This window comes from Callithrix jacchus, chromosome X (assembly GCF_049354715.1).
Source record: "Callithrix jacchus isolate 240 chromosome X, calJac240_pri, whole genome shotgun sequence".
NCBI classification, from domain to species: Eukaryota; Metazoa; Chordata; class Mammalia; order Primates; family Cebidae; genus Callithrix; species Callithrix jacchus.
This window is the reverse complement of record NC_133524.1, coordinates 53,903,001-53,926,889: the sequence shown is the minus strand read 5'-3', so window position 1 is coordinate 53,926,889 and position 23,889 is coordinate 53,903,001. Positions and strand designations below refer to the sequence as shown.

At 38.3% G+C, this 23,889-nt stretch overlaps 1 protein-coding gene across 32 annotated transcripts in view; it reads left to right on the top strand.

Moving 5' to 3' along the window:
• HUWE1 (HECT, UBA and WWE domain containing E3 ubiquitin protein ligase 1) overlaps positions 1-23,889 on the top strand; it is a 161,850-nt gene that overhangs the window by 91,191 nt on the left and 46,770 nt on the right. For all 32 annotated transcript variants that reach the window (XM_078364000.1, XM_078363993.1, XM_078364009.1 and 29 more), the window contains 18 exons: positions 1,189-1,434; positions 2,544-2,677; positions 3,112-3,206; positions 5,847-6,038; positions 9,407-9,623; positions 10,188-10,310; positions 10,963-11,200; positions 11,957-12,187; positions 13,437-13,559; positions 14,047-14,142; positions 14,736-15,005; positions 16,029-16,181; positions 17,651-17,778; positions 17,982-18,063; positions 19,277-19,453; positions 20,129-20,288; positions 20,557-20,915; positions 23,222-23,417. In XM_078364000.1, coding sequence (XP_078220126.1) covers positions 1,189-1,434; positions 2,544-2,677; positions 3,112-3,206; positions 5,847-6,038; positions 9,407-9,623; positions 10,188-10,310; positions 10,963-11,200; positions 11,957-12,187; positions 13,437-13,559; positions 14,047-14,142; positions 14,736-15,005; positions 16,029-16,181; positions 17,651-17,778; positions 17,982-18,063; positions 19,277-19,453; positions 20,129-20,288; positions 20,557-20,915; positions 23,222-23,417 — 3,220 coding nt within the window. The remainder of the gene's footprint in view (positions 1-1,188; positions 1,435-2,543; positions 2,678-3,111; positions 3,207-5,846; positions 6,039-9,406; positions 9,624-10,187; positions 10,311-10,962; positions 11,201-11,956; positions 12,188-13,436; positions 13,560-14,046; positions 14,143-14,735; positions 15,006-16,028; positions 16,182-17,650; positions 17,779-17,981; positions 18,064-19,276; positions 19,454-20,128; positions 20,289-20,556; positions 20,916-23,221; positions 23,418-23,889) is intronic.

Genomic DNA, 23,889 nt, shown 5'->3' with positions numbered 1-23,889 from the left:
TTTGCAGGTTTCCCACTATGGCTTCTTCTAAGAGTTTTATAACTTAGCTCTTATATTTGGGTCTTCGATCCATTTTGATTAGATTTTTTTTATATGGTAAAAGTCTCCTTTCCTATTGAATGGTCTTGGTGCCTTTGTCAAAAATCATTTGACCGTATATATGTGAAGATTTAATTCTGGGCTTTCTATTCTGTTCTGTTGGTCTTTATGTCGTCTTTATGCCAGTATCACAGTTTTGATTACTGTAACTTTGTAATAGAAATCAAAAAGAGTGAGACCTCCAAAAAAATTTTCCCCAACTTGTTTTGGCTATTTGGGTCCCCTTAAGATTCCATATGAATTTTAGAAGGGATTTTTTTTCTAATTCTGCAAAAACAAAACAAAAACAGCATTGGAATTTTGATAGTGATTACATGAAATCTATGAAACTCCTTTATTAGCTGGGCTGCAGAGTGATAAGTAATTCCTGCTAAAAATGAGAAATCCAGTTGCTTACAGATTTGGAAAGATCCATAATTGTGACGTGACTTTATTTTGTTTTACTCTTTGAAATATTGAATTAAATGCTCTTCATTAGCAAGAGGGGAAAAGATCTTTATCATACCTATAATATACTGTGAAAGGATAGAGAGATTTATTGAAAGCCATAGGAAGGCACATAATTTCTCCTGTCTTTGCATGGCACGTGATGGGGTTTTATTGTCAGATTTTTCTCCGTACTTGAGAGGAAATCACAGGGGTCTTATAATCCTTGAGTTGTCAGATAAAAACAAATTACCTACCTGATGCCTATGTTAGAATAATCTCTCTTGTTTTAAGAAGAGAACATTGTAATAATGATTCACTTCCATGCTTTGGAACTTTGCCTAACATTATTTCCTACTGAGCAAAATTTGGAATTAATCCTATACCATAGAGTCCTTGCTATAACAGGATCAATTTGGCCATTATACGCTTTTAAGTGTTATTGGCTCACCAAATTCGAAAGTAGTGTGTTGCTCTAGAAAGAGATGTTAATGTATGTTGTACCTGAGTTCATATTTGGGTTCTATCACCAGGTAAGAGACCATGGCCATATCTAAAATCTGGGAGACTTCTATTTAATTATCACTTCCATTGTGACTATTAAGGCATGATGAATTTGATGCTCATTATGTATTAACATTTTAATTATTATTCCTGTTTCAGACACTGTCACATGAACCCAAAGTCCTTCAAGAGGGTCTCCTTCAATTGGACTCCATCCTCTCCTCCCTGGAGCCCTTACACCGCCCCATTGAATCCCCTGGGGGCTCAGTGTTGTTGCGGGAACTGGCTTGTGCAGGCAATGTTGCTGATGCTACCCTCTCAGCCCAAGCCACACCTCTGCTGCATGCACTCACTGCTGCCCATGCCTACATCATGATGTTTGTTCATACTTGCAGAGTTGGACAGGTAAAAATAATCTTAGGGGTGAACATATTAATTTAAAGGCAATTAAATACCTAGGGCATACATCTAGCAGGTTACTGTACTTAACAGGAGGTCTGCTTGAGGTAGTAGCTAAAAAGAACAGTTCAACTTAGGATGAGATGTTTTTTGACAGTGTCAAAAAAGTTGAAAGACTGTATAATTTATTATGTGAAGTGGACTTTGTTGAGAGTAAAAGGTGTTATTACCCTTTTTAGCAGACAAACATCGATTAGGTATTCATTTGGCCTTAGTACTTCCTAATCTTTCCACAAGTCCTTATAGGTCTGATAACGGGATGGCATAGATAGGACATTTTTTACCATAGAACATTTAAATCAGTAGTAATTAACAGGTTAGTAAAAATTTGCTACATATCAAACATATTTCCTGCAATCTATAATCCCTAGTTCTAGAAAGAAGGCATTTTGTATATGTCCTCACAATTTTACTCTATTTATTCCTAGATAATTGATTTTAACGATTAACGGTATCAATATTAAGCAAAACAGAGTTCAATAGCCCTGTTTTATACTATTGAGCAGGAGTGTGTTCTGTTACCTGTGAATTGATTGAATTCGAAATAAAATAGCACAATTATAAGTGATTTAGAAAATTTAATTACTTAGCAAAGTTTAGGGATTGATTTTTATTACTTACCTTTTCTTTATTAAATGAAATAAAATTAAGATGGAAAATTAAATTCAAGGAATTAAATCCAGTTATTTACTGAAGTAATGCAATTGGATGGAAATAACAATACCCCCACCAAATAAATTAGCAAGTACTTAATGAACCTGCAAAACCATTTCTTCGATTAAGAAAAAAAAGTAGTCTATGATGCCTTTCTTTCACTTTATAAAAAGCAATGAGAGCAGTGTTGTGGAAATAGTTTGTAAATGTTGTAAGAGGATATTTTGTGGAACTGTCGTCTTGAATGTGGACATTTTGATGAGGTGGAGAACTCTGACAATAGCAATGAAGAAAAATTCCTTATACTTATAAAACTATTGAAGGTCGATTTTTATTTTTATTTTTTAAAGTATAATTGTTCAGGGAACATCGCAAAGATGAAATTCTTGTTATGATTACAGAGTGAAATTCGTTCCATCTCTGTAAACCAGTGGGGCTCTCAATTGGGTCTGAGTGTTTTGAGCAAGCTGAGCCAGTTATACTGTTCCCTGGTGTGGGAAAGCACTGTCCTCCTCTCCCTTTGTACCCCAAACAGGTAAGAGAATGGTTCTGTCTTATTCTGTTACCTAAATTTGGTGAGCCTGGAGGATTGTTTTGGTTGGGATAGGAGGGTGTGGAAGAGAATTCAGAGGCTTCCTAGTCCTTCCCTCTTACCAGCCTAGGAACTTGCTGACAAATTGTAGCATTTCGTACATCTTTGATTTGATATACCAAGTATGCTTGTTGGCATGGTGGATGTTTAAAATGTGTTCCTGTTGTTAGCCAGATACAAAAACGTGAGTTGGAAACCTTGTGGGGTACTACCTTAGGGATTATAGAGAAGCTTTATTACATTCAGTTTAACTTACCTGCTATAGGAGGGATAGTGTCAGCCAAGCAAGTTAGAGACCATTTACAATATAAGAGGTGAACTATCAGTGTGTGTGTGTGTGTATATATATATTTTGCTCAGTATTTCTCTTGTTGCAGCCTACCATCTGGGTGCGAATTTGGCCAGGCGGATATGCAGAAACTGGTTCCAAAGGATGAGAAGGCAGGTACGACCCAAGGCGGAAAAAGATCAGGTAACTCTAAGAAACTAAAATCTTAGTCATTACTTCTAAGTTCTGTTCCTATGTCTTTATAGGTTTATTATGAAAATTTTTAGTTAATTCTGTCATCCATAGTCTAGTTTTCGTCCTCTCACTGAATTTTAGTCATTTCCTCCATAAAAACGTATATACATAATGGTAAAAGTTAGAAAATATAGTAGAAAGAATTACCCATATTTCTGCCACCAAAAAAATAAAACAATTTTGGAAGTATCTGCCCAGTCTTTTTTCTCTGAGTATATTTGTCATTGTCTTAGATAAAACATTTCGTAGATCTCTCTCCTCACTTAATGTTAAGTACCATATAAGGGTGCATGAATTAACTATTCCCTGTTAAGTTTCTAATATGCCAGTTTTTTAAATGAACAGTTTGGTATCTACTTTTCTCCATATATAAGATTGATTACTAGAAATTACTTTATCAGAGGGTAATTTTTTTTTTTTTTTGAGATGGAGTTTCACTCTCGTTACCCAGGCTGGAGTGCAATGGCGCTATCTCGGCTCACCGCAACCTCCGCCTCCTGGGTTCAGGCAATTCTCCCGCCTCAGCCTCCTGAGTATCTGGGATTACAGGCACACGCCACCATGCCCAGCTAATTTTTTTTGTATTTTTATTAGAGACGGGGTTTCACCATGTTGACCAGGATGGTCTCGATCTCTTGACATCGTGATCCACCTGCCTCGGCCTCCCAAAGTGCTGGGATTACAGGCTTGAGCCACCGTGCCCAGCTGTCAGAGGGTATTAACTTTTAATAAAAAAACTCAATTTCTATGTTGATTGCATTTTAGAATAATTTTGATTATAATTAGGTTAAACATATTTAAAAGTGACCTTTTTGGTTGGGTGCTGTGGCTCACACCTGTAATCCCAGCACTTTGGGAGGCCAAGGCGGGTGGATCATGAGGTCAAGAGATCGAGACCATCCTGTCCAACATGGTGAAACTCTGTCTCTACTGAAAATACAAAAATTAGCTGGGCGTGGTCACGTGCGCCTGTAGTCCCAGCTACTCGGGAGGCTGAGGCAGGAGAATTGCTTAAACCCGGGAGGTGAAGGTTACAGTGAGCCGAGATTGTGCCACTGCACTCCAGCCTGGTGCCCGGTGACAGAGTGAGACTCTGTCTCAAAAGAAAAAGTGACCTTTTTAATAAATACTTTTTAATGTGGTTACTAGAAAATTTAAATTATATATGTGGTTCACGTTATATTTCTGTCGACAGTACTGCTTTGTAAAGAAGGTTGTTTTTACATTATCGCAATAAAAATTCCAAATTGCGGTAAGTAGAAATCATACATAATTTTCTGACTCTAATGCTACAAACTTAAAATTAATACAAGCAACTTTTCCAGAAAGTTTTTTCTCCTGAGTTCTATATAAAAGAGGAAATTTTAAAATGATAAACTATACTAAGAAAGCAATGAAGATAATTCTGTCCATAAAAATGCATCAGGCCAGGTCCAGTGGTTCATGCCTGTAATCCCAGCGCTTTGGGAGGCCAAGGCCGAAAAATTACTTGAGCCCAGGAGTTCTAGACCAGCCTGGGCAATGTGACAAAACCCCATCTCTATAAAAATTAGCTGGCCATGATTGTACATGCCTGTAGTCACAACTACTAGGGAGGCTGAGGTGAGAGGATCACTTGGGCCCAGGAAGTTGAGACTACGGTGAGCCATGAGTATATCCCTGCACTCAAGCCTTGATGGCAAAGCAGGATCCTGTCTCAAAAAAAATGCATCCGATATGCTTAAAACTTAGAGAAGTTACTAAGGAGAGGGAAGTTTCTAAGGAACTAATAAAGCTGACATAGGCTTAGAACCAGCAAACAAGGACTTACGTACGACAGCTGGTTATTATGAGGGATGGGATGACATTAATAAACTATACACATACCTGACAAAATGAGACTCTCAAATTTCATCAAAATGTACCAAATTTAACTCGGGGAAAGAATAAATTTACTGAGAACTGAGAATGAAATTAGTTTCACTGTCAAAGATTTGTCTCTAACAATTCAGATAATTTTTTTCTAGCAATTTATTTAACACATTTAACAAAGATGACTCAACTTCTTCACAATTTTTCTGGAATGTTAAAAGAAAAACTTGGTGACTTGTTTCATAAGTTTGCATAAAACTCATTCTTAGATCTAAGAGCACGCATATACCAAAGAAAAAGACACATCTCACATTCATGTGCACAGTTCTTAAATGCTAGGAAATAAAATTTACCATTGGTAATCTGTGATGTCCAGTTTGAGTTTAACAAGCTATAACATTCTAGTGGGCATACACCTTGACAGCACTGGGCACTATGCACACATGTGAATGGTATCCTCTGGGTTGTGCTGTGCCTCCCAACAGTCTTCCAGGGTAGCCCTTGGTTAATACTATTCATATGCTCTCGTTTGATGATATCAGCATTAGTTACTTAGAACTCTAGACAGAGAAGCATATCAGTACACTATTTGGGTTGTGTTTTTGTTTTTTCAAATTTAGGAAGCCATGGGAATTGAAAGAGTTACAAAAATCATAGATAATCTTTCTCGGTACTCCTCAAGGAATCGGGTAAATGTTTGCTCTACATCATCCTGTTCCTCCCCTCTTATATCTGTAGATGGGGAACAGGATGGAACAGCGGGAAGTATGGATGCTTCTACCCAGGGCTTATTGGAAGGCATTGGGCTAGATGGTGACACATTGGCTCCCATGGAGACAGATGAACCTACGGCTTCAGACTCTAAGGGCAAATCTAAAATCACACCAGCAATGGCTGCCAGAATTAAGCAAATCAAGCCTTTGTTATCAGGTGAGTGATTCTCCTTTCTCCTACCTATTCTGTCTTTCAATCCCTTAGTCAGTCCTCAACAGATTGAGTTGGAAAGGCTGTGTTATTTCATTTGAGGAAGTTTAAAACTTCTGTGACTTATTTCCAGGTGTCCTTTGTTGAGTGGCTGCTATGTGACAGGCTTTGTACTAGCCGCTATGGATAAAGAGATGACAGAATCGCTTCCTGAGAGCCATATCTACTACCCTCCCTTTGATTTTTTCCTCCTACTTACTTTTCAACTATTGTATATGGCTTCTGCTCCTACCATTTCACTGACGTGTCTCAGCAAGACATCCATAACATCCTTCCTAAGTCCCTTCTCACTTGTCTGCAGCTTGGTGGTTGGCCCACCATTTCCATCTAGAAATACTCTTCCTTTGGTGTTTGTGTTATTAAGCTATCTTCATTCCTTGTTAACTGTGGCAGAACAGGTGAAGGAGTTAGAAGGGAAGGCAGACATGTTTAGTGTAACTTTATGGAAATACATGGTAATTTCTTTCTGACTTGGTTGCTTTTTCATTACTGTAAAAATGATTTTATACAATACCAATATTTCTTCCACGATTTGCTTTAGTTTCAGTGCCCGTATCATAGTAAGGTCCACTTGGTAAAAGAAGTCAAAATATTCGTGAATAATCAGAACTCTTCTGCCAGATTATCTAATGTCACATTGGTTCCTGGCACTGCTTCTGTGTCTTCTTCCTCATCATCTGTTACTGGTTCAAAAGCACTCATCCCCATCAAGATGTCTTCTGTTACTTGCTCTGGGTGTGATGTCTGTTAGCTCTTGAACTTCACTAAGATCCATATCCTGAAACCCTTCACCCATCACCGTTTTTGCCACATTCACAAACTCATGATTCCCTTAATTGGTGCTGTCATAAATCCTGTTAAGTTCTGCACAACATCTGGACAGTTTTCTCCAACAGAAATTTGTTTCAGGCTTGATGGCTTTTTCTGTAACAATGATGGCATCTTTAATGGTGTAATACTTCCAGACTTTCATGATGTTCCCTCTGTTGGGGTTCTCTTCCACAGCATTAACAATCCTTTTCTTAGAGTACTGTGCCTTAAAGCCCCTTGTGACTCTGATCTAGGCTGAATTAGAGATGTCGTTTTGGGGGGCAAGTAGACCACTTCAATGCCTTTGGTGTTGAATTCATGGGGTTCTGGGTCACCAGAGGCATTGTCCAATATCAAAAGAACTTTAAAAGGCACTCCCTTACTGGCAGGGTACTTCTGACTTCAGAGACAAAACATCAATGGAACCAATCCAGAAAAGGGGTCTTGTTGCCCAGGCCTTCTTGTACAGCCAAAGACTGACAGCTGGTATTTATCTTTGTCCTTCAAGGTTCAGAAGTTAGGAGCTTTATAGGTAAGGGCAGTCCTGATCATAAACCCAGTAGCATTTACACAAAACAGAAGTTAGTCTGTCCCTTTCTGCCTTAACTCCTGCTCACTTCTGTTCCTTACTAATAAATGTCCTTTGTGGCTTTTTTTTTTTCTTCAAAATAGTGTACTTTTGTCTGTATGAAAAACCCTTTCAGTCAAATATCCTTTCTCCTCAATGATATTCTTAATGGTGTCTGTTACCTGTTGGTTGTTAGAAGCTGCTTCTCCTGTTATCTTGACATTTTTTAAGCCAAACCTCTTTTTAAAATTGTCAAATTATCTTTGCTGGCATTACATTCTCCAGCTTTAGATCCTTCACTTTCCTTTTAGTTTTCATATAATGACTTCAATTTTCTTGAATTACATTAGAATCTATAGGTGTGTCTTTATTATGGCAATCCTGTACCCAAGCCTGTTGGTGTGGCTGTAGCAACAGCTTTACTAATTTCCTTTTCTTTGTTTTACAGTGGTCTTCACACTGAATTCATTTTTCCTGAGGTAGTGGGCAATCTGCAGTGCATGTCAAGCAATTCAGCTTTTTCTTGAAATGTCATGACTTTTCCTTCTTAGGAGCACTAACAACATTAGTAGTGACACTTCATACGGGGTCGTAGAGTGTCCTAGGTTTATGGTATTGCAGTAAACATGAAAAATAACATGCGAACCATGAGATCTCTCACGTTATTTTCATCTCTCCAGTAAACTACACAATTTACTGGAGAGATGAACTGTTCATGTCGAAGTGATTAGTCTCACACAGTGTTTTAAGCAAATTCTGGCAATACTTGAGCTCACCACAATATCAACAGGTGGTAGCTACAAAATTAGAGTATAAATATATACTAAATTTTATGAAGTTATTTAATAGTGCTTATTTACTGCAAATGGCACCGTGTATCGTGTGTGCATAAGTTTGATGAATATGAAATTTTTATAATTTGTGTATATTTTATGGTAGTAAATTATAAAATAGACTAGTATCTACATATATTTTATGCATTCATGGCATACCTAACTTTTTGTTAATGTTTGAATATTTTGAGGCTACATGTTTCATCTGGGAGTTTTTTCAAATTGTCACAAATCTCCAAAATTTTTAATATATTTGTTGAATAAAAATTCACATATAAGTAGACCTGTGCAGTTCAAAACCTGTGTTAAGTGTCAACTGTACTTTGATTCAGACCTAGCCCCCCTTCTTGTCTTTGGATCATGGTTAAATAACATTTTTAAAATGCTATGGCAACATTTTCATTTATGATTTTAAAAGTATACTTCATTGTAGAGATAAGAAAAGTGCATAAAATATTTTAAAGACAAGCTGGAAAGCACTCAGTTTTTTATGTAGTTTATTTTACATATGTTTGTGTTTATTTTGTTCAGTTATATATTGAAAAGCATCCTATGAAAAGGAAAATTTGAGATGTCCATAATCTGCCTAATTCCTTAAGATGATACTTGTAAAAATTTTCATGTTTTTCCTAGTAGTTTTTTTTTGTTTCTCTGGGACTACATATTCCATGTTGTGATTAGACTATATATATATTGTCAGTGATCTTGTTTAATCTAAGTAGTTAATCATTTTTGCCAATTTTAAAATTGTCTGTAGGCATTTTAAGGGACTTCATCATCCAGTAGATATATTATTTAACTTTATATGTTGCTGTCTTGCTTCTGCAAAGGTGGTTGCAATTTATACTTCCTCAACAGTGTGAATGCTCATTTGTCTTTCACATTTGATGGTTATTGAATGCCACATATCTGTCTCCTGCCTTCAAAAGTGGCGTTTTTTTCCTTGTGGAGCTTCCTTTTTGGATTATCGAATGTTCCAAGTGTTAACTAGAGGTAGTAGGAGGAAGTGGTGAGTTATAAAAATATGTTAATGGTAATGTGTCTCTTGTAATTAAACCATTCTGAGAATACTATATAGCTTTTTTCTGACTTCTGGGTTCCAGCTTCCTCCAGATTAGGCCGAGCACTTGCTGAGCTATTTGGACTTCTTGTTAAACTTTGTGTGGGATCTCCTGTCCGCCAGAGAAGAAGCCATCATGCTGCCAGTACCACTACAGCACCAACACCTGCTGCTCGATCAACAGCCTCAGCTCTCACTAAGCTCTTGACTAAGGGCTTATCTTGGCAGCCCCCACCATATACACCTACTCCCCGATTCAGGTAAAGTTCAACTTGAGATTCAGGGACTAGAAAGTTACAATATAAAAGTATATAATTTGTTCCTTTACTACTTAAAATGGAGAGTGAGCCACTGAATTTGAGAACTTGGAGGTCCCTTGTTTACTCTAGAAAATAAAGTGTAAGTTACTTGTACTTAGTATAGAACATGAGTAATTTTTTTAAAGTATTTACAGTCAAATTGTATTTCAGTAGCTTTATATAGGTAGTGTCCTTTATCCAAAATGCTTGGGACCAGAAAGTGTTTCAAATTTTGGAATTTTTTGGGTTTTAGAATATTTGTGGAATACATATCAGTTGAGCATCCCTAATCTGAAATGCTGCTGTGAACATGTCCTTTAAGTGTCATGTCAGCAATCAGAAAGTTTCAGATTTTGAAATATTTTGAATTTTCTGATTAGGGATACTCGACCCTCATTCTTTTGTAGGTGGGAGGTGTCATTTCAGTGTGTAAATTTTTCTCCTGCCTTTTAAATGAATTTCCTATTGCTTCTATGTCTGCTTCACAGAAGGTTAAAGTTTTGCTCCCCCCCCCCCCACTTTCAGGCTGACATTCTTCATCTGTTCAGTTGGTTTCACATCACCAATGCTGTTTGATGAGAGGAAGTATCCCTACCACCTCATGCTGCAAAAATTTCTCTGCTCTGGAGGCCACAATGCTCTCTTTGAGTAAGGATCAAGTTGCTTTACGGAGGAGTTTTTCTTGGAGTTTGGTCTTTGCTGTGTGCCTTCCCAGCCCAATGCTTTAAAGTGCCCTATCTTGTAACAGTGGGATATATAGAAATAGCCATTGATTGTAATCCTTCCATGTTCTGGGAAGCAGCCATGTCTGTCTTCATTTACTTTGGAGGGTAGGATTTAGGCTGCCCTAGAGTTATGTTGGTAAGGGTCTCTGCTTTTTCTCATGTGGCTTCCGGTTCCCAGCATGGGTTTTTAAAATAGGTTTTTCTTTTTCTGTTGTTTCTCTGAATATAATTTTTCTACTTTTCTTGGTCAGTTGATTCCAAGCTGAGTTTCACTGGTTTGGATTTTTAAGACTTAAAAAAATAGAGGAGGCGGAGCAAAAGAAAAAAATAATATAGCTGTTGAACAGATTAGAAAGGAGGTGGAGCAAAAGAAAATAATATAGCTGTTGAACAGATTAGAGAGGAGGCAGAGCAAAAGAAAAAAATAATATAACTGTTGAACAGATTAGATGTAATAGCTCTAAGAAGAGGGAAGTATAGTGCCAGTATAGATTTGAGACCTTTTAGTGTAAACCCCTCTTTCCAGGGTAAAATATTAATATTCTATCTGCCAACTTTTCCTTATTTGAATTTAGAACTTTCAACTGGGCTCTGTCCATGGGAGGTAAAGTTCCTGTTTCTGAGGGATTGGAACACTCAGACTTGCCTGATGGTACAGGAGAATTCCTAGATGCCTGGCTTATGCTGGTGGAGAAGATGGTGAATCCCACCACGGTGCTTGAATCTCCACATTCACTGCCTGCCAAGTTGCCTGGAGGTGTCCAGAACTTTCCCCAATTCAGTGCACTCCGCTTCCTTGTGGTAACTCAGAAAGTGAGTATTTGGTATTCTAAATCAAAAGGAATTTCTCATGCTAAGTAGTTCCCGCTCTGTTTTGTCCTGCTTAATGAAATAACATGATTATTTAAGAACTGTTGGATTCAACTCCCAGATAAGGCTGCCTTACACAAGGGAATCTAGACCATTTGAGAATTTCCATGATATAAACATTTGAACTGTAAATTTCAGATTGGTACTTGTATTAGGCTGTTCTTGCTTTGTTACAAAGAAATAATCGAGACTGGGTAATTTATAAAGAAAAGAGATTTAAGTGGGCCATGATTCTGCAAGCTTTGGAAACATGGTGCTAGTATCTGCTGGGGTTCTAGGGAGGTCTCAGGAAGTTCACAGTCATGGTGGAAGGTAAAGTGGGAGCTTGCGTGTCACATGGCAGAAGCAGGAGGTGCTACACACTTTAAAATGACTAAATCTCACAAGAGAACTCAACTATTGTGAAGATAGCACTCAACCATGAGGGATCCACCTCCATGACCCAAACACCTCCAATATTGGAGATTACAATTCAACATGAGATTTGAACAGAGCAAATATTCCAAACTATGTCACTGCATCAGGTTGAATTAAGTGCCTGTTTTCTGTGCCTTCTTAGACCCCCTCATGTTGACCTAGGATTTTGTTACTGGTACTAGTTGCAGAAGGACTGTTCCATAGGTCTTTAACTTAATCCTTCTGGGCTTTGAATTGAGGCAAAGTAAAGTGATCATCACACACTTTTCAAATTACTTACAGGCAGCCTTTACTTGCATCAAAAACCTGTGGAACCGGAAACCCCTGAAGGTATATGGTGGACGAATGGCTGAATCCATGCTGGCCATTCTGTGCCACATCCTCCGAGGAGAACCTGTGATTCGAGAGAGACTAAGCAAGGAGAAGGAGGGTTCTCGAGGAGAAGAGGATACAGGGCAAGAGGAAGGTGGCTCTCGCCGGGAACCTCAAGTCAACCAGCAACAACTGCAACAGGTAGGTTGCTGGCCTCACACTCCAGGGTCCAGAGTTTGCACCCAGTGGAGTGTGATGTTTATGGGTTTTCTAAGTTCACATACCACTGAGTGCCTGGTGACATTAGCCAGGAGACAGTTTAAATTTGCTCCTTCTCTTAGCATTTATTTTTTTTTCTCCTGAGGAAAACTGGAATATAGTCCTGATGCTCTGCACAAGTAGTAGTCCTCTCAAGCATGTTGATGAGTATTCTCAGTATCCTGCTACCTTGCAATTATTTTCTGGTTAACATTTTAAGAGAATGGATATTGTGAACCAGATTTACTCTCCAACAAGAGCTTTCTGAAACCTTAGTCACCTATAAAACTTTTGTTTTCACTTGCAAATAAAATGTATATAAGGGAAGGAGCATTTTAGAAATTGGGAGGCTACAAAGAGGGGCGGGGAGAGGCACGTAAAGTCCTACCACTTCAGTCTCAAAGAGCATTTTAACATTTTCCTCCTGGAGTTTGTATGTATGTTAGCTTTATGTCTAGAGTCCTGTTATAATCTGTCTACTGTATACACTTGCCCTGTTTTTTAATCATTAAAGTAATAAATACCCTCGTTACCAAATTTGGAAAATACAAGACAGTCATTGTCTCCTTCAGTCAGTTCTGTGCCTAATTTTTACATTGTTAACATCAAATAATATGTATACTTGTATTGTTATCAATTTTTTCTTACTAATTGGTCATTTTTTAATTGTTGGGTATTAGTTTTCTTGTTAATTTTCTTACAGTTTGATGATGTAACACTGGTGTATAGTTTGCTTATGTACCAATCCTATGTATGTCTCATGATTATTGCCTGGTAGTAGAACAACTTAGTTCAGTCTTCCAGGCACTTGCTCTGTGGCCAGTTTGTTTTCCAGAAAATTGGGACCAATTTATACTTCTTTGTATGAGTCTCAATCTTTTAATTATAATAATCCTGTTAATCATAATAAGCATGCATCTCCCCCCCTCCCCCTCCCCACAACTTTCTTAGAGGATGGAATTGAGAATCCTCTTGGATTGAATCCTGTGTCTTCAATGTTTGAATGCTATGGAAGCACCAAACAGAAAGGATTGTTCATTTTACCTAACTGCCATAGCTCATAAATGCTCTCAGCTCAGATGAAGTTAGAAAAACTTATTTCCACCTTGAAAAGGAAAATTTTCCTTCCTTTTAAAAATGTATTTGGATTTCTCTTCTAATGTGATGCTGAACCCTTGCCTTCTTTATGTAGCTCATGGACATGGGCTTCACAAGGGAACATGCCATGGAGGCACTGTTGAATACCAGCACCATGGAGCAGGCCACAGAGTACCTTCTAACCCACCCTCCTCCAATCATGGGAGGAGTTGTTCGGGTAAGTTGGCTCAGAAGCAGTGGTTTTCCAAGATACTGATTTGACTGCTTTTCTTCTTCTTATTTGGCCATTGGTCTTCCTTTCTATAAACTGCTTCTCATTTTCAGACATATTCATGCCAGTATGTTCTTTTCATGATAACAGAAGCTTTCTATCTCTCAGCAACACAAATTACTATACTTTGTTTGTAGAAGAATCCCCAGTCACAAAACAATAGAAGAGGCACACTTTTCTAAGATATAGAATAGGTAGTCACATTGAAGCCCCCTTCCTATACTTAATTTTACATGTGATTTTTCTCATCTGTTCTTATAGATGAGGAAAGTAAGCCTGATTGGGTTTGACTATACAGGAGCAGCATTTTGAGTCCCTTCCTCTCTTTAGCTTTAGCACAAAATGTCTGATTCCCTATGAGTTGCGGTGGTCTTGTTGGGTTTCTTTGTTTTGAGCGTGTATCCTTACTAGATGTTCTCTTACCACTCTGTAGGATCTCAGCATGTCTGAAGAGGACCAGATGATGAGAGCAATTGCTATGTCTCTGGGACAGGATATTCCAATGGATCAAAGGGCAGAGTCACCTGAGGTAACTATAGGACACTGCACATGAATCTTAGTATTCTGTGGACATTCTGCTAGTTATTGCTAAGTAATTGATAGAATTAAATTGAAATCTAAAGGAAGACATGAGAAGAGTACTAATTCATCCCAACTTTGCCGTCTGTCATTTAGCTACATTGTATTGACCTAAAGCTTTAAGTGAGGCAGATGAAGCATTAATCTTTATTGTCAAATAAGAGACCCATAGTGTACTCAGTAATATACCCTGCTGGCAGATAATATAGAACAGTGTCTAGAAATGATTTTGTGGAAGGTAGTATAGAATGCTACAGATGACATGACAGTGGAAGTTGTTTGAAGCGTCCCTCCCTTCTGCCTTCCCTGTCTTGCCTTAAACTTTGTGACTGCCATACCCTGAACGAAAAGTATTAACTGCTTGAGGAGAAGGTTGAGGATATTCATTGGTGTCATATGACACTGAAACACAGAACAAAAATTTAAAAATTTTTTTTAAAAAGAAGGTATTCATATGGTAGAGCAAATACATTCTCAGAGTCTCTCTTATATTTCCTCCTTCACCTCTGCTGTGTACTATCACACTTCCTTCCCTGCTTCCAGGAAGTTGCTTGCCGGAAGGAGGAAGAGGAACGGAAAGCTCGGGAAAAGCAGGAAGAAGAAGAGGCTAAATGTCTAGAGAAGTTCCAGGATGCTGACCCATTGGAACAAGATGAGCTCCACACTTTCACAGATACTATGTTACCAGGATGCTTCCACCTTCTTGATGAGCTGCCAGACACAGTATACCGTGTGTGTGACCTGATCATGACAGCAATCAAACGTAATGGAGCAGATTATCGTGACATGATTCTGAAGCAAGTAGTCAATCAGGTGAGTTCTCAAGGGGTCAGAAGAGGGGATTATGTGAAGTGGTTTGACTGCATCTCTCAAAACTTGATTTCTAAAAAATTATCATTTTTTTCATTGTACCTGATATGGGTATATTCTCTATTTGAATTCTTTCGATCTGGTAATCCTGAAACAGTGAATTAACTACATCACACACATTTTAAAAAAAATGTCTTTAGAAGGGGAAAAAAAAGCTCTTCTTTTCTACTTTTCTCTTAAAATCTCCAAAATGTGTCTCACTCTTGAGCCAACTTTGTCCCCTGGACTAATAGTGAATGAATGTTTTTTCCTCCTATGTAACAACCACTTTAACAACTGAGTCCCCATCCTGATGAATATTTGTGACCTGATACTTGTCCTCTTTTAGATAGTGTTTTCTTTTCTCTATGAAATTAATGTATCCTAATTATAGAGTTGGGATAAGAAAGAAATCACCTTAAATTCCCACACCCAGATAGCCAGTTAACATTTCGATTGTATTTAAGTTATTGGAATCTTGTTTTATATGATGTTTAATTCTAGAAGCAGGGAAAGAAATTTAAAAAGGGAAAACTTTTCTGGACTTTATAAAATAGGAACTTGAATGCACAGGAACACAAGTGAAGGAAAACTGGATAAAACATTTTTTCACAGAAAGGTTTAGTGTATTTTTTACAGTAATTCTGAGAGAGATAGTGAAGATTGCTGATGGAAATATAAGTTGATAGAAGGTTTTTGGGGTTGACTCTATGCACCAGGAAGTTTGTAAATATTCATTTCCTTTAACTTAGATTTTAGGCTTCTTACAGTCTAGCCTAATAAAGTAATTGTTTAGTGGTGATCCTTTAGCAGCATATATCTTTTGATATAGATTCTAAATCCCTATGGCAAATATGTTAGATTTACCCACCTTTCTTCAGTGAATGTGTTGGAGGTAGAGGGATTATTTCAAAAGGTTGTGAATACTTTGACAAACCTCATCTTGCTCTGCAGTTCCGTGACTTAACCCCTTTTTTGCTTTTCTAGGTGTGGGAAGCTGCTGATGTATTGATCAAAGCTGCTCTTCCCTTGACAACAAGTGACACAAAAACCGTGTCAGAGTGGATAAGTCAGATGGCCACCCTGCCCCAGGCCTCCAATTTGGCTACTAGAATCTTGCTTTTAACGCTACTTTTTGAGGTAAGATTTAGATCTTTGGGGCCCTGTAATTCATTCATCAAAGAATTCTCAAATACCATATATGAGGTATTGAAGGCAATAAAAAGAAAAAGGCATGAGCCTTACATTTCATGAGCCCGGTTTCTGATAGGCTAAAATGTACATAATTACATACAAAATATGGCATTCTGTGTTACATGAATGTTGTCGACAATTACATCTGGGTTTAGGAAAGTCATATGCATCACTTTGGATTTATGTGAGAAGAGCTTCTGAGAACATGCATTAATTGAATTGAGTCAGAATTGTGAGGTGGTAGTTTAAAAAGTAAAGTATTTAAATTACTAACAGAGCTTGGTCATAGAATATTTTTGCTCCTCTGAGGAAACCTAACTGGCAGCTACGTAGTAGAGTAGGTTATGGAAATTGGATGTGGTCAATATTGAGGCAATAGACATTAGATGGAATCAGATTCTTCTCTCTTTTCCTTGCCTATTTAGTCAGCAAGTTATTTGAGGCAAGAGAGTGGTTTGGGTAAGACCTGATCCAACCAACATAGGAGCTAGGAGGCAATTGAACTTGAACAAATGACTTTATTTGTGGCTCATTATATTTAAGATCTGAACTTAATGAAGTGAACCCTTTACGTACAACTCAGGAGATAAGTCCAATACAGGAGTCAAACTGTGTAACAGCTGTCTTGGGACTTTCCTTTATCATGGAAGGGATAACTCTTACTATAGCACTTCATAAATAGATAATTGTGGGAAAGGTTTCAGAGTACTAAAGAGAGAATCACTCATGGACCCCCCTCAATCTAAAACAAATAGCAAGGAACAGTCTTGTATTTTCTTCTAGTATTATTTATTGTTCATTTAAACAATTGGGATAAGACTGTATAGAAAGTTTTATATTCTTTTTGTTAAGTATTATGACTATTTCCCCATTTCCTATACACATTACTACATCTTTTGAATGTTCTCTTAATTTATTTAAATAATTACCTATCATTGGACATTTACTTCAGTGATTTCCTGTGAAAAGTAACACTTTGTGTAGCCCCAATAGGTGGAACCATTAACTGTGTTTAATTATTCCATTTTCCTTGAAAGATTATAAAACTTACCCATAAATCTAAAACTTTATAACTTCAACATAGTTAAGACTGCGCAGCCTAGGTGATGAAACATTTCCATATTAAGCACATACTAATATGCCAGGTACTGGGTACTTTATATATGTATAAAACCTCAATCATCACAATTATTCTGGAGGTAAAAATTACTTCTTCTGACCCATGAGGAAACCAAAGCCTAGAAAATTTAAGTAACACATCTTAGATTACACAACTGGTAGATGCTAAGAGGTAAAATTTAAATTCAGCCAATTCTATTATTGTTTACCCTTATGTTCCCCTGTCCCACTGCTAGCCTTTGATACTGAGTAGAAATTGATATCTCACGATTTTTTTCCTTTGATTAATCTCTCAGGAGTTGAAGCTACCTTGTGCTTGGGTGGTTGAATCGAGTGGCATCCTTAATGTCCTAATCAAACTCTTGGAAGTGGTTCAGCCCTGCCTCCAAGCAGCCAAGGAGCAGAAGGAAGTCCAGACCCCAAAGTGAGTGACCCTATGTCTATCCTAGTCTCATTTCTGTTTCCCTGGGACATGGGCTTGAATTAGGCACTCTTCTGAGGCAAATTTGGGGCACTTGTGTAGTTTTAAAATTATAAAGGAAGTGCTTGATAAAATTAAGATGTTTTTTCCCAATTCCTGCAGGTTTCTTGCTTGCCCAGAACAGATCATTTATTTCTGTTTTTTAGGTGGATCACACCAGTGTTGCTCCTGATTGATTTCTATGAAAAGACAGCAATCTCCTCAAAAAGGAGAGCCCAGATGACTAAGGTATGTAATGTAGTATGTATGATTGCCGGACAGTTTAAGCTTCCTGAGGCAAGAATAGACCAGAAGAGAGAATATGAGAGAGTAGTGAAGAATGTAGAAGTCTCTGACCAATGTATAAATCTCTTAAGGGATTTTCATAGCTAGGTTTCTCTTAAGAATTTACTCTGGAAGTAAATGTTAAAGGAGTGTGCTATCTCCAGAGGAGGAGTGGCTTTTCTGTTATGTAAAGGACTGAGTATACAAAAATCCTTCCAAAAAGCAAACGTTCCTTAGATGAAGATTATTGTGCCACATCATCTCACTACCTTCTTGGAAACAAAAGGAAGGTAGAAATGGCAAGATAAGGGGGTGCAGATAGTTTTTTGTCTAGGAAAAGTATCTTACTTAGTCCGTTTTGCTGTTACTGTAATGCAGAATACCACTGACTATAAACTATAGGCTGACGCCTATAATCTCAGCACATTGGGAAGCTGAGACGGGTGGATTACTTGAGTTCAGGAGTTCAAGACCAGCTTGGGCAACACATGGTGTAACCCCATATCTACAAAAAATAAAATTAGCTGGGCATGGTGGCACACGCCTATGGTCCCAGCTAGTCAGAAGGCTGTGGTGGAGGAATCGCTTGAGCCCAGGAGGCAGAGGTTGCAGTGAACAGAGCCAAGATTCAGTCACTGGACTGCAGCCTATGTGACAGAGCCAGACCCTGTCTCCAAAAAAAAAAGATATTTAATATAAACTATGGAAGTTTATTTGGCTCATAGTTCTAGAGGCTGATCTCAGGGACCACATCTGGTGAGAGCCTTAGTGCTGAATCATTCTATTGCAGAAGGTGGAAGAGCAAGAGGGGACCATAACCAGGCCAGTCACAATAACTAACCCAGTCCCTGGATTGGGTTAATCCATTCATGAGGGGCAGAGTCCCGATGACCTAATCATCTTTTTATCAGGCCCCACTTCCCAACACTGTTAAATTAGGAATTAAGTTTTCAACACCTGAACTTTAGAAGACACGTTTTTAAACCATAGCAGAGAGACTGAGGAATGTGAGAGTAAATGCATATGAAAATTTCTCTCTTGGTATTTAAAATTTATTAATTGTCCAGTGTGTCTTTTTCCTGGGTGAGTTTTAGCAGTGAACCCTGATGAAGTTGCCATTTCTTCTAATAATGAGCCTTGAAAGAAATACAAAGAAACTTTGTACTTTTGTATTTAGTACCTGCAATCCAACAGCAACAACTGGCGCTGGTTTGATGATCGTTCTGGCCGTTGGTGTAGTTACAGTGCAAGCAACAATAGCACGATTGATTCTGCCTGGAAATCTGGAGAGACAAGTGTGCGATTCACTGCAGGCCGAAGAAGATACACTGTCCAATTCACTACAATGGTGCAGGTACGTGCTCACTCAGTGTTATAAACCAAGCTTGTCTAACCTGTGGCCCAGAGGCCACATGCGGCTCAGGATGGCTTTGAATGCAGTCCAACACATGCATAGAGATTTTTTGTTGTTGTTCTTATTAGCTTATGAAATATTGTTAGTGTTAGTGTATTTTATTTGTGGCCCAAGGCAATTCTTCTTCCAGTGTGGTCCAGGGAAGCCAAAGATTGGACACCCCTACTGTAAACTTTGTCAAAAAGAGGGGTATGTCTTTTGGTTTTCTTCTTTCTGATCCATCCAGCATTCCTCACATGTGTTATGAAGAGTGTTACCGTTACCTAATTAAGTATAGTTTCAGAAAACTGAGTCTTCCTAAAGTCATTGATTAGACCTTGGGTCTGTGGCAATTTTATACTACCCCTCTTGATTTTTCAAGTGTTTAGTTAAGGGCTAGGGAGTGGCTACGGATGGTATTTGCTCTATTGGAAAGTTTACAGTTCATTATAGGGCCTTTGTATGCCACTTGCCTTCTGGGGGGCCTTCAGGTTTGTTCTCTATAAATGGTAAAGGTGGGATAAATTGCCAGGGTTCCTTCCTGTTACAGCATTTTACCTGGGAGATGTCCCTCCCCTGCCCCACCTTTACAATTCCTTTTTGTTAGAGTTTTTTAATGTCTGTTTGAATTCCTAGGTTAATGAGGAAACAGGGAACCGACGCCCTGTAATGCTGACTCTCCTCAGGGTACCTCGGCTGAATAAAAATTCAAAAAACAGCAATGGACAGGAACTAGAGAAGACACTAGAAGAAAGCAAAGAAATGGATATCAAACGTAAAGAAAATAAAGGCAGTGGTATGTACCAACAGCATTTTACCTACAGCTAGTGTGCCTTTATAACTTAAAGTCTGGCCAATTTCATTTTGAGTTACTTTCATCAGATTAATTAACAGATTAAAGGTATACAGGCCTCCCCTATGCTTTTTCATTTGGTCTTTAAATTGGTATTTGGCATGCTTTTCTTAGTAATAGGACCCAAATGCTTGGCCAGTCAGGAGGGAGGCATGGAAGGAAATAAACATCAAGTTAAACTGTCTAAAACTGTTATTTTCCCATTTTATAGATACCCCTTTGGCCCTAGAGAGTACAAACACTGAAAAGGAGACAAGCCTGGAGGAAACAAAAATCGGGGAGATCCTGATCCAGGGCTTGACAGAAGATATGGTGACTGTTTTAATCCGGGCCTGTGTGAGCATGCTGGGAGTCCCTGTGGACCCAGATACTTTGCATGCCACCCTTCGCCTCTGTCTGAGGCTCACCCGGGACCACAAATACGCCATGATGTTTGCGGAACTGAAGAGTACCCGTATGATCTTGAATTTGACCCAGAGCTCAGGCTTCAATGGGTTTACTCCCCTGGTCACCCTTCTCTTAAGACACATCATTGAGGACCCCTGCACCCTTCGTCATACCATGGAAAAGGTGAGTCTGTTTTGTATCAGATTCTGGTTTAGCTTTACATCATACCTTTGGTCTCCTTGGTCTGAGAACAAATAGACTTCTGATTCTTCTTATAGCTAGATATATATACTGTATACTCTGCCTAAGAGAATTTTCAAACTCTATCCTTGGAAGCTTGCTTAGGTGTGGTAGGATGATCCTGTTGCATGACATATAAAAAAGAACTAAAAAGTACGTTTTCTACCCTTAAATTTACTATAGTAATATCTCTTATCTAGAAAGTCCTCTCTGGCAATCTGGGTGGTGTTTTTTTTGTTGTTGTTTTTTTAATCTAGATTTTATTAACCAAGCCAAAAACAGTTAGTAAGGAACTGGGATACCATCCCCCAAGTTCATACCTTCAAAATCATTCCTTTGTAAAGTACCTCTCAGGTGTTCACCCAAGAGCCTATTTTCAAAACATTGTATATTGGAGTATAAAAGTATATAGTTAAAGTTTTTTGAATGTTTGTAATCTGTCAGGCACTGTGATAGACACTTAACAAATACCCATGGTGCAGATCAGAAAACAGGTTATTATATTTTAGGAAACTTACAGAGCAGTGGAAAAAATAGCAAAGTAATTATAAAAAATAAAATCATTTGTGAAGTTAAGACAACAGGCCGGGTGCAGTGGCTCATACTTCTAATCCCAGCACTTTGGGAGGCCAAGGCAGCCAGATCACCTGATGTCAGGAGTTCAAGCCCAGCCGGGTGTGGTGGCATGCACCTGTAATCCTATCTACTCCGGAGGCTGAGGCAGGAGAATTGCTTGAACCCAGGAGGCGGAGGTTGCAGTGAGCCAATATCATGCCACCATACCCCAGCCTGGGTGACAGAGCAAGACTCTGTCTCAAAAAAAATTAAGTTAAGACAACAGTGGAGGGATGAAAGGCAAACGTCTTACTAGTGAGGCTTTTTCTTCTCAGTACTTCTACAAAATCCTCTTCTACTGATACTTTGTCAGCAATCATATGACTGTTAATAGATTTTGCTTCTGTTTTCCTCTCTTTGGACGTTATTTCCTGCATTTATAAGTTGTGTTACAGTGTTCATTTTTGTGCCTAACTTTGTTCATGTTTAAGATAATTACTTAGAGATTTTTAGTAATTGGATCAAAAGGTATAAGTATGTTTTAACTTGATTGCCAGAAAAGTGGTATCAGTTTTTATCTATTTGAGTAGACATTTAGATTCTTCAGACAGTTCTTTACCCAGCCTGCTTGATTTCACCTCACAGAGAGCTATTAAAGGTAGCATGTATGGTGATCCACAGTTCAGAAGATAGCCCAGCAAGGGAGGAACGACTATATACAACTAAATTCTGATTTTAGAAACTTTAAATTCTTTTTCTATAAAGAAATGCTTAAAACATACAAGTTCAAAGCTCTGGGAGAAAGTGTAGGTCCTCATTGGATGAGGGAAATCTTTTAAAGTTTTAATCGTTAGGTAAATTATAGTTGGGGTGTGGGGAACAAAGGAACATCGTCAGTGACAGTCTTAACATATCAAGATGGCAAAATGTAAACTATTCATTGCAGTTATGGGTGTGGAAAACCAGGCACACTCCTAACTTTTGGTAGCAGTGGAAATTGGTGCAGCCACATTGGAGGGTAATTTGGTATTGTCAGTTTAAGATATCCTTTGACCTAGAAATTCTGTGGCTATGAATTTATCTGATAACTAACATCAAGTATGCCAAGATGCATATATAAGAGTGTTCACTGTAGAATTGCTTGTAATTCATATATTTTCGATGCGACAAGCAGTTTTATGAGAAGAGCAAAAACATAACTATATGTAAACCCTGTGTTATCAAGGCAAACAATATATAAATAATTGAGTATCTCCAGTGGCTGTCATTATATCAGACTGATCGTTGACTTTGAGGTATAAAGAAAATATTTAATTGTGTTCCTGTACACTAAGTGGATATCAGTGTTATATATTTTTGAACCACTTTTGTTTAAAACTGGGACAGCAGTTGGAGAAGCTCAGGAGCTGACACTTTAATGTGGAAGTTATGTGGGATCTATAGTCTTGAGACATCTTCCAGTTTCTATAAAGATCACATGCAGTATGGTCTAATAATTGATAGTTTTGAGATGTGCTGCAACTTTTTTATAAGCCAGGTTTTTTTGAATCAAGAAGAGATGGGACAGGGCTTAAAAATGAAATCTCTTTCTCCCAAAAATCAGAAGCTTTAATTCTTGGTAACTCTTCCTTGACTGCAGTAGTATTTTTAGAAAGCAGCGTTTAATCAGTAGTGTTTCTTTTTCTCTTTACTAGGTTGTTCGCTCAGCGGCTACAAGTGGAGCTGGTAGCACTACCTCTGGTGTTGTGTCTGGCAGCCTCGGCTCTCGGGAGATCAACTACATCCTTCGTGTTCTTGGGCCAGCCGCATGCCGCAATCCAGACATCTTCACAGAAGTGGCCAACTGCTGTATCCGCATTGCCCTTCCTGCCCCTCGAGGCTCAGGAACTGGTGAGTTTCGCTTGCCTGGCCTTTCAGATATTAAGTCTGTGGCCTGGTATAAATCCAGAAATTTATCGATGAGGAAGTCTGTAACTTGGAGAGCCACCTTAGGCAAGTATTAGGACATTGACTGGCTGGTTGGTCATTTGGGTCAATTCACTAGGTACTTCAGTAGCTTCTGTGGGCCTTGCTCTGTTATAATCCCAGCTAGAGATAGTGAGGACTCATTCATTCTAGTCCTTCCCTTCAAAGAGCTCATTTTGGTGGAGCAATAGGATTTACGTATAGTTAATGGTTTACAAATCAAGTGATAATTGAGGGTTAAATGGATGCATGACCCATGTAACACAGTGGGAAGTATACATCTTCTGTGTATTCTTGCCAAGAAATATTTGACCTGTTGAGGAAACAATTAGATAAATACAAACTGGTACATTCTATAAGACAGCTGGCCTAGACTCTTCCAAAATATTAATGTTAT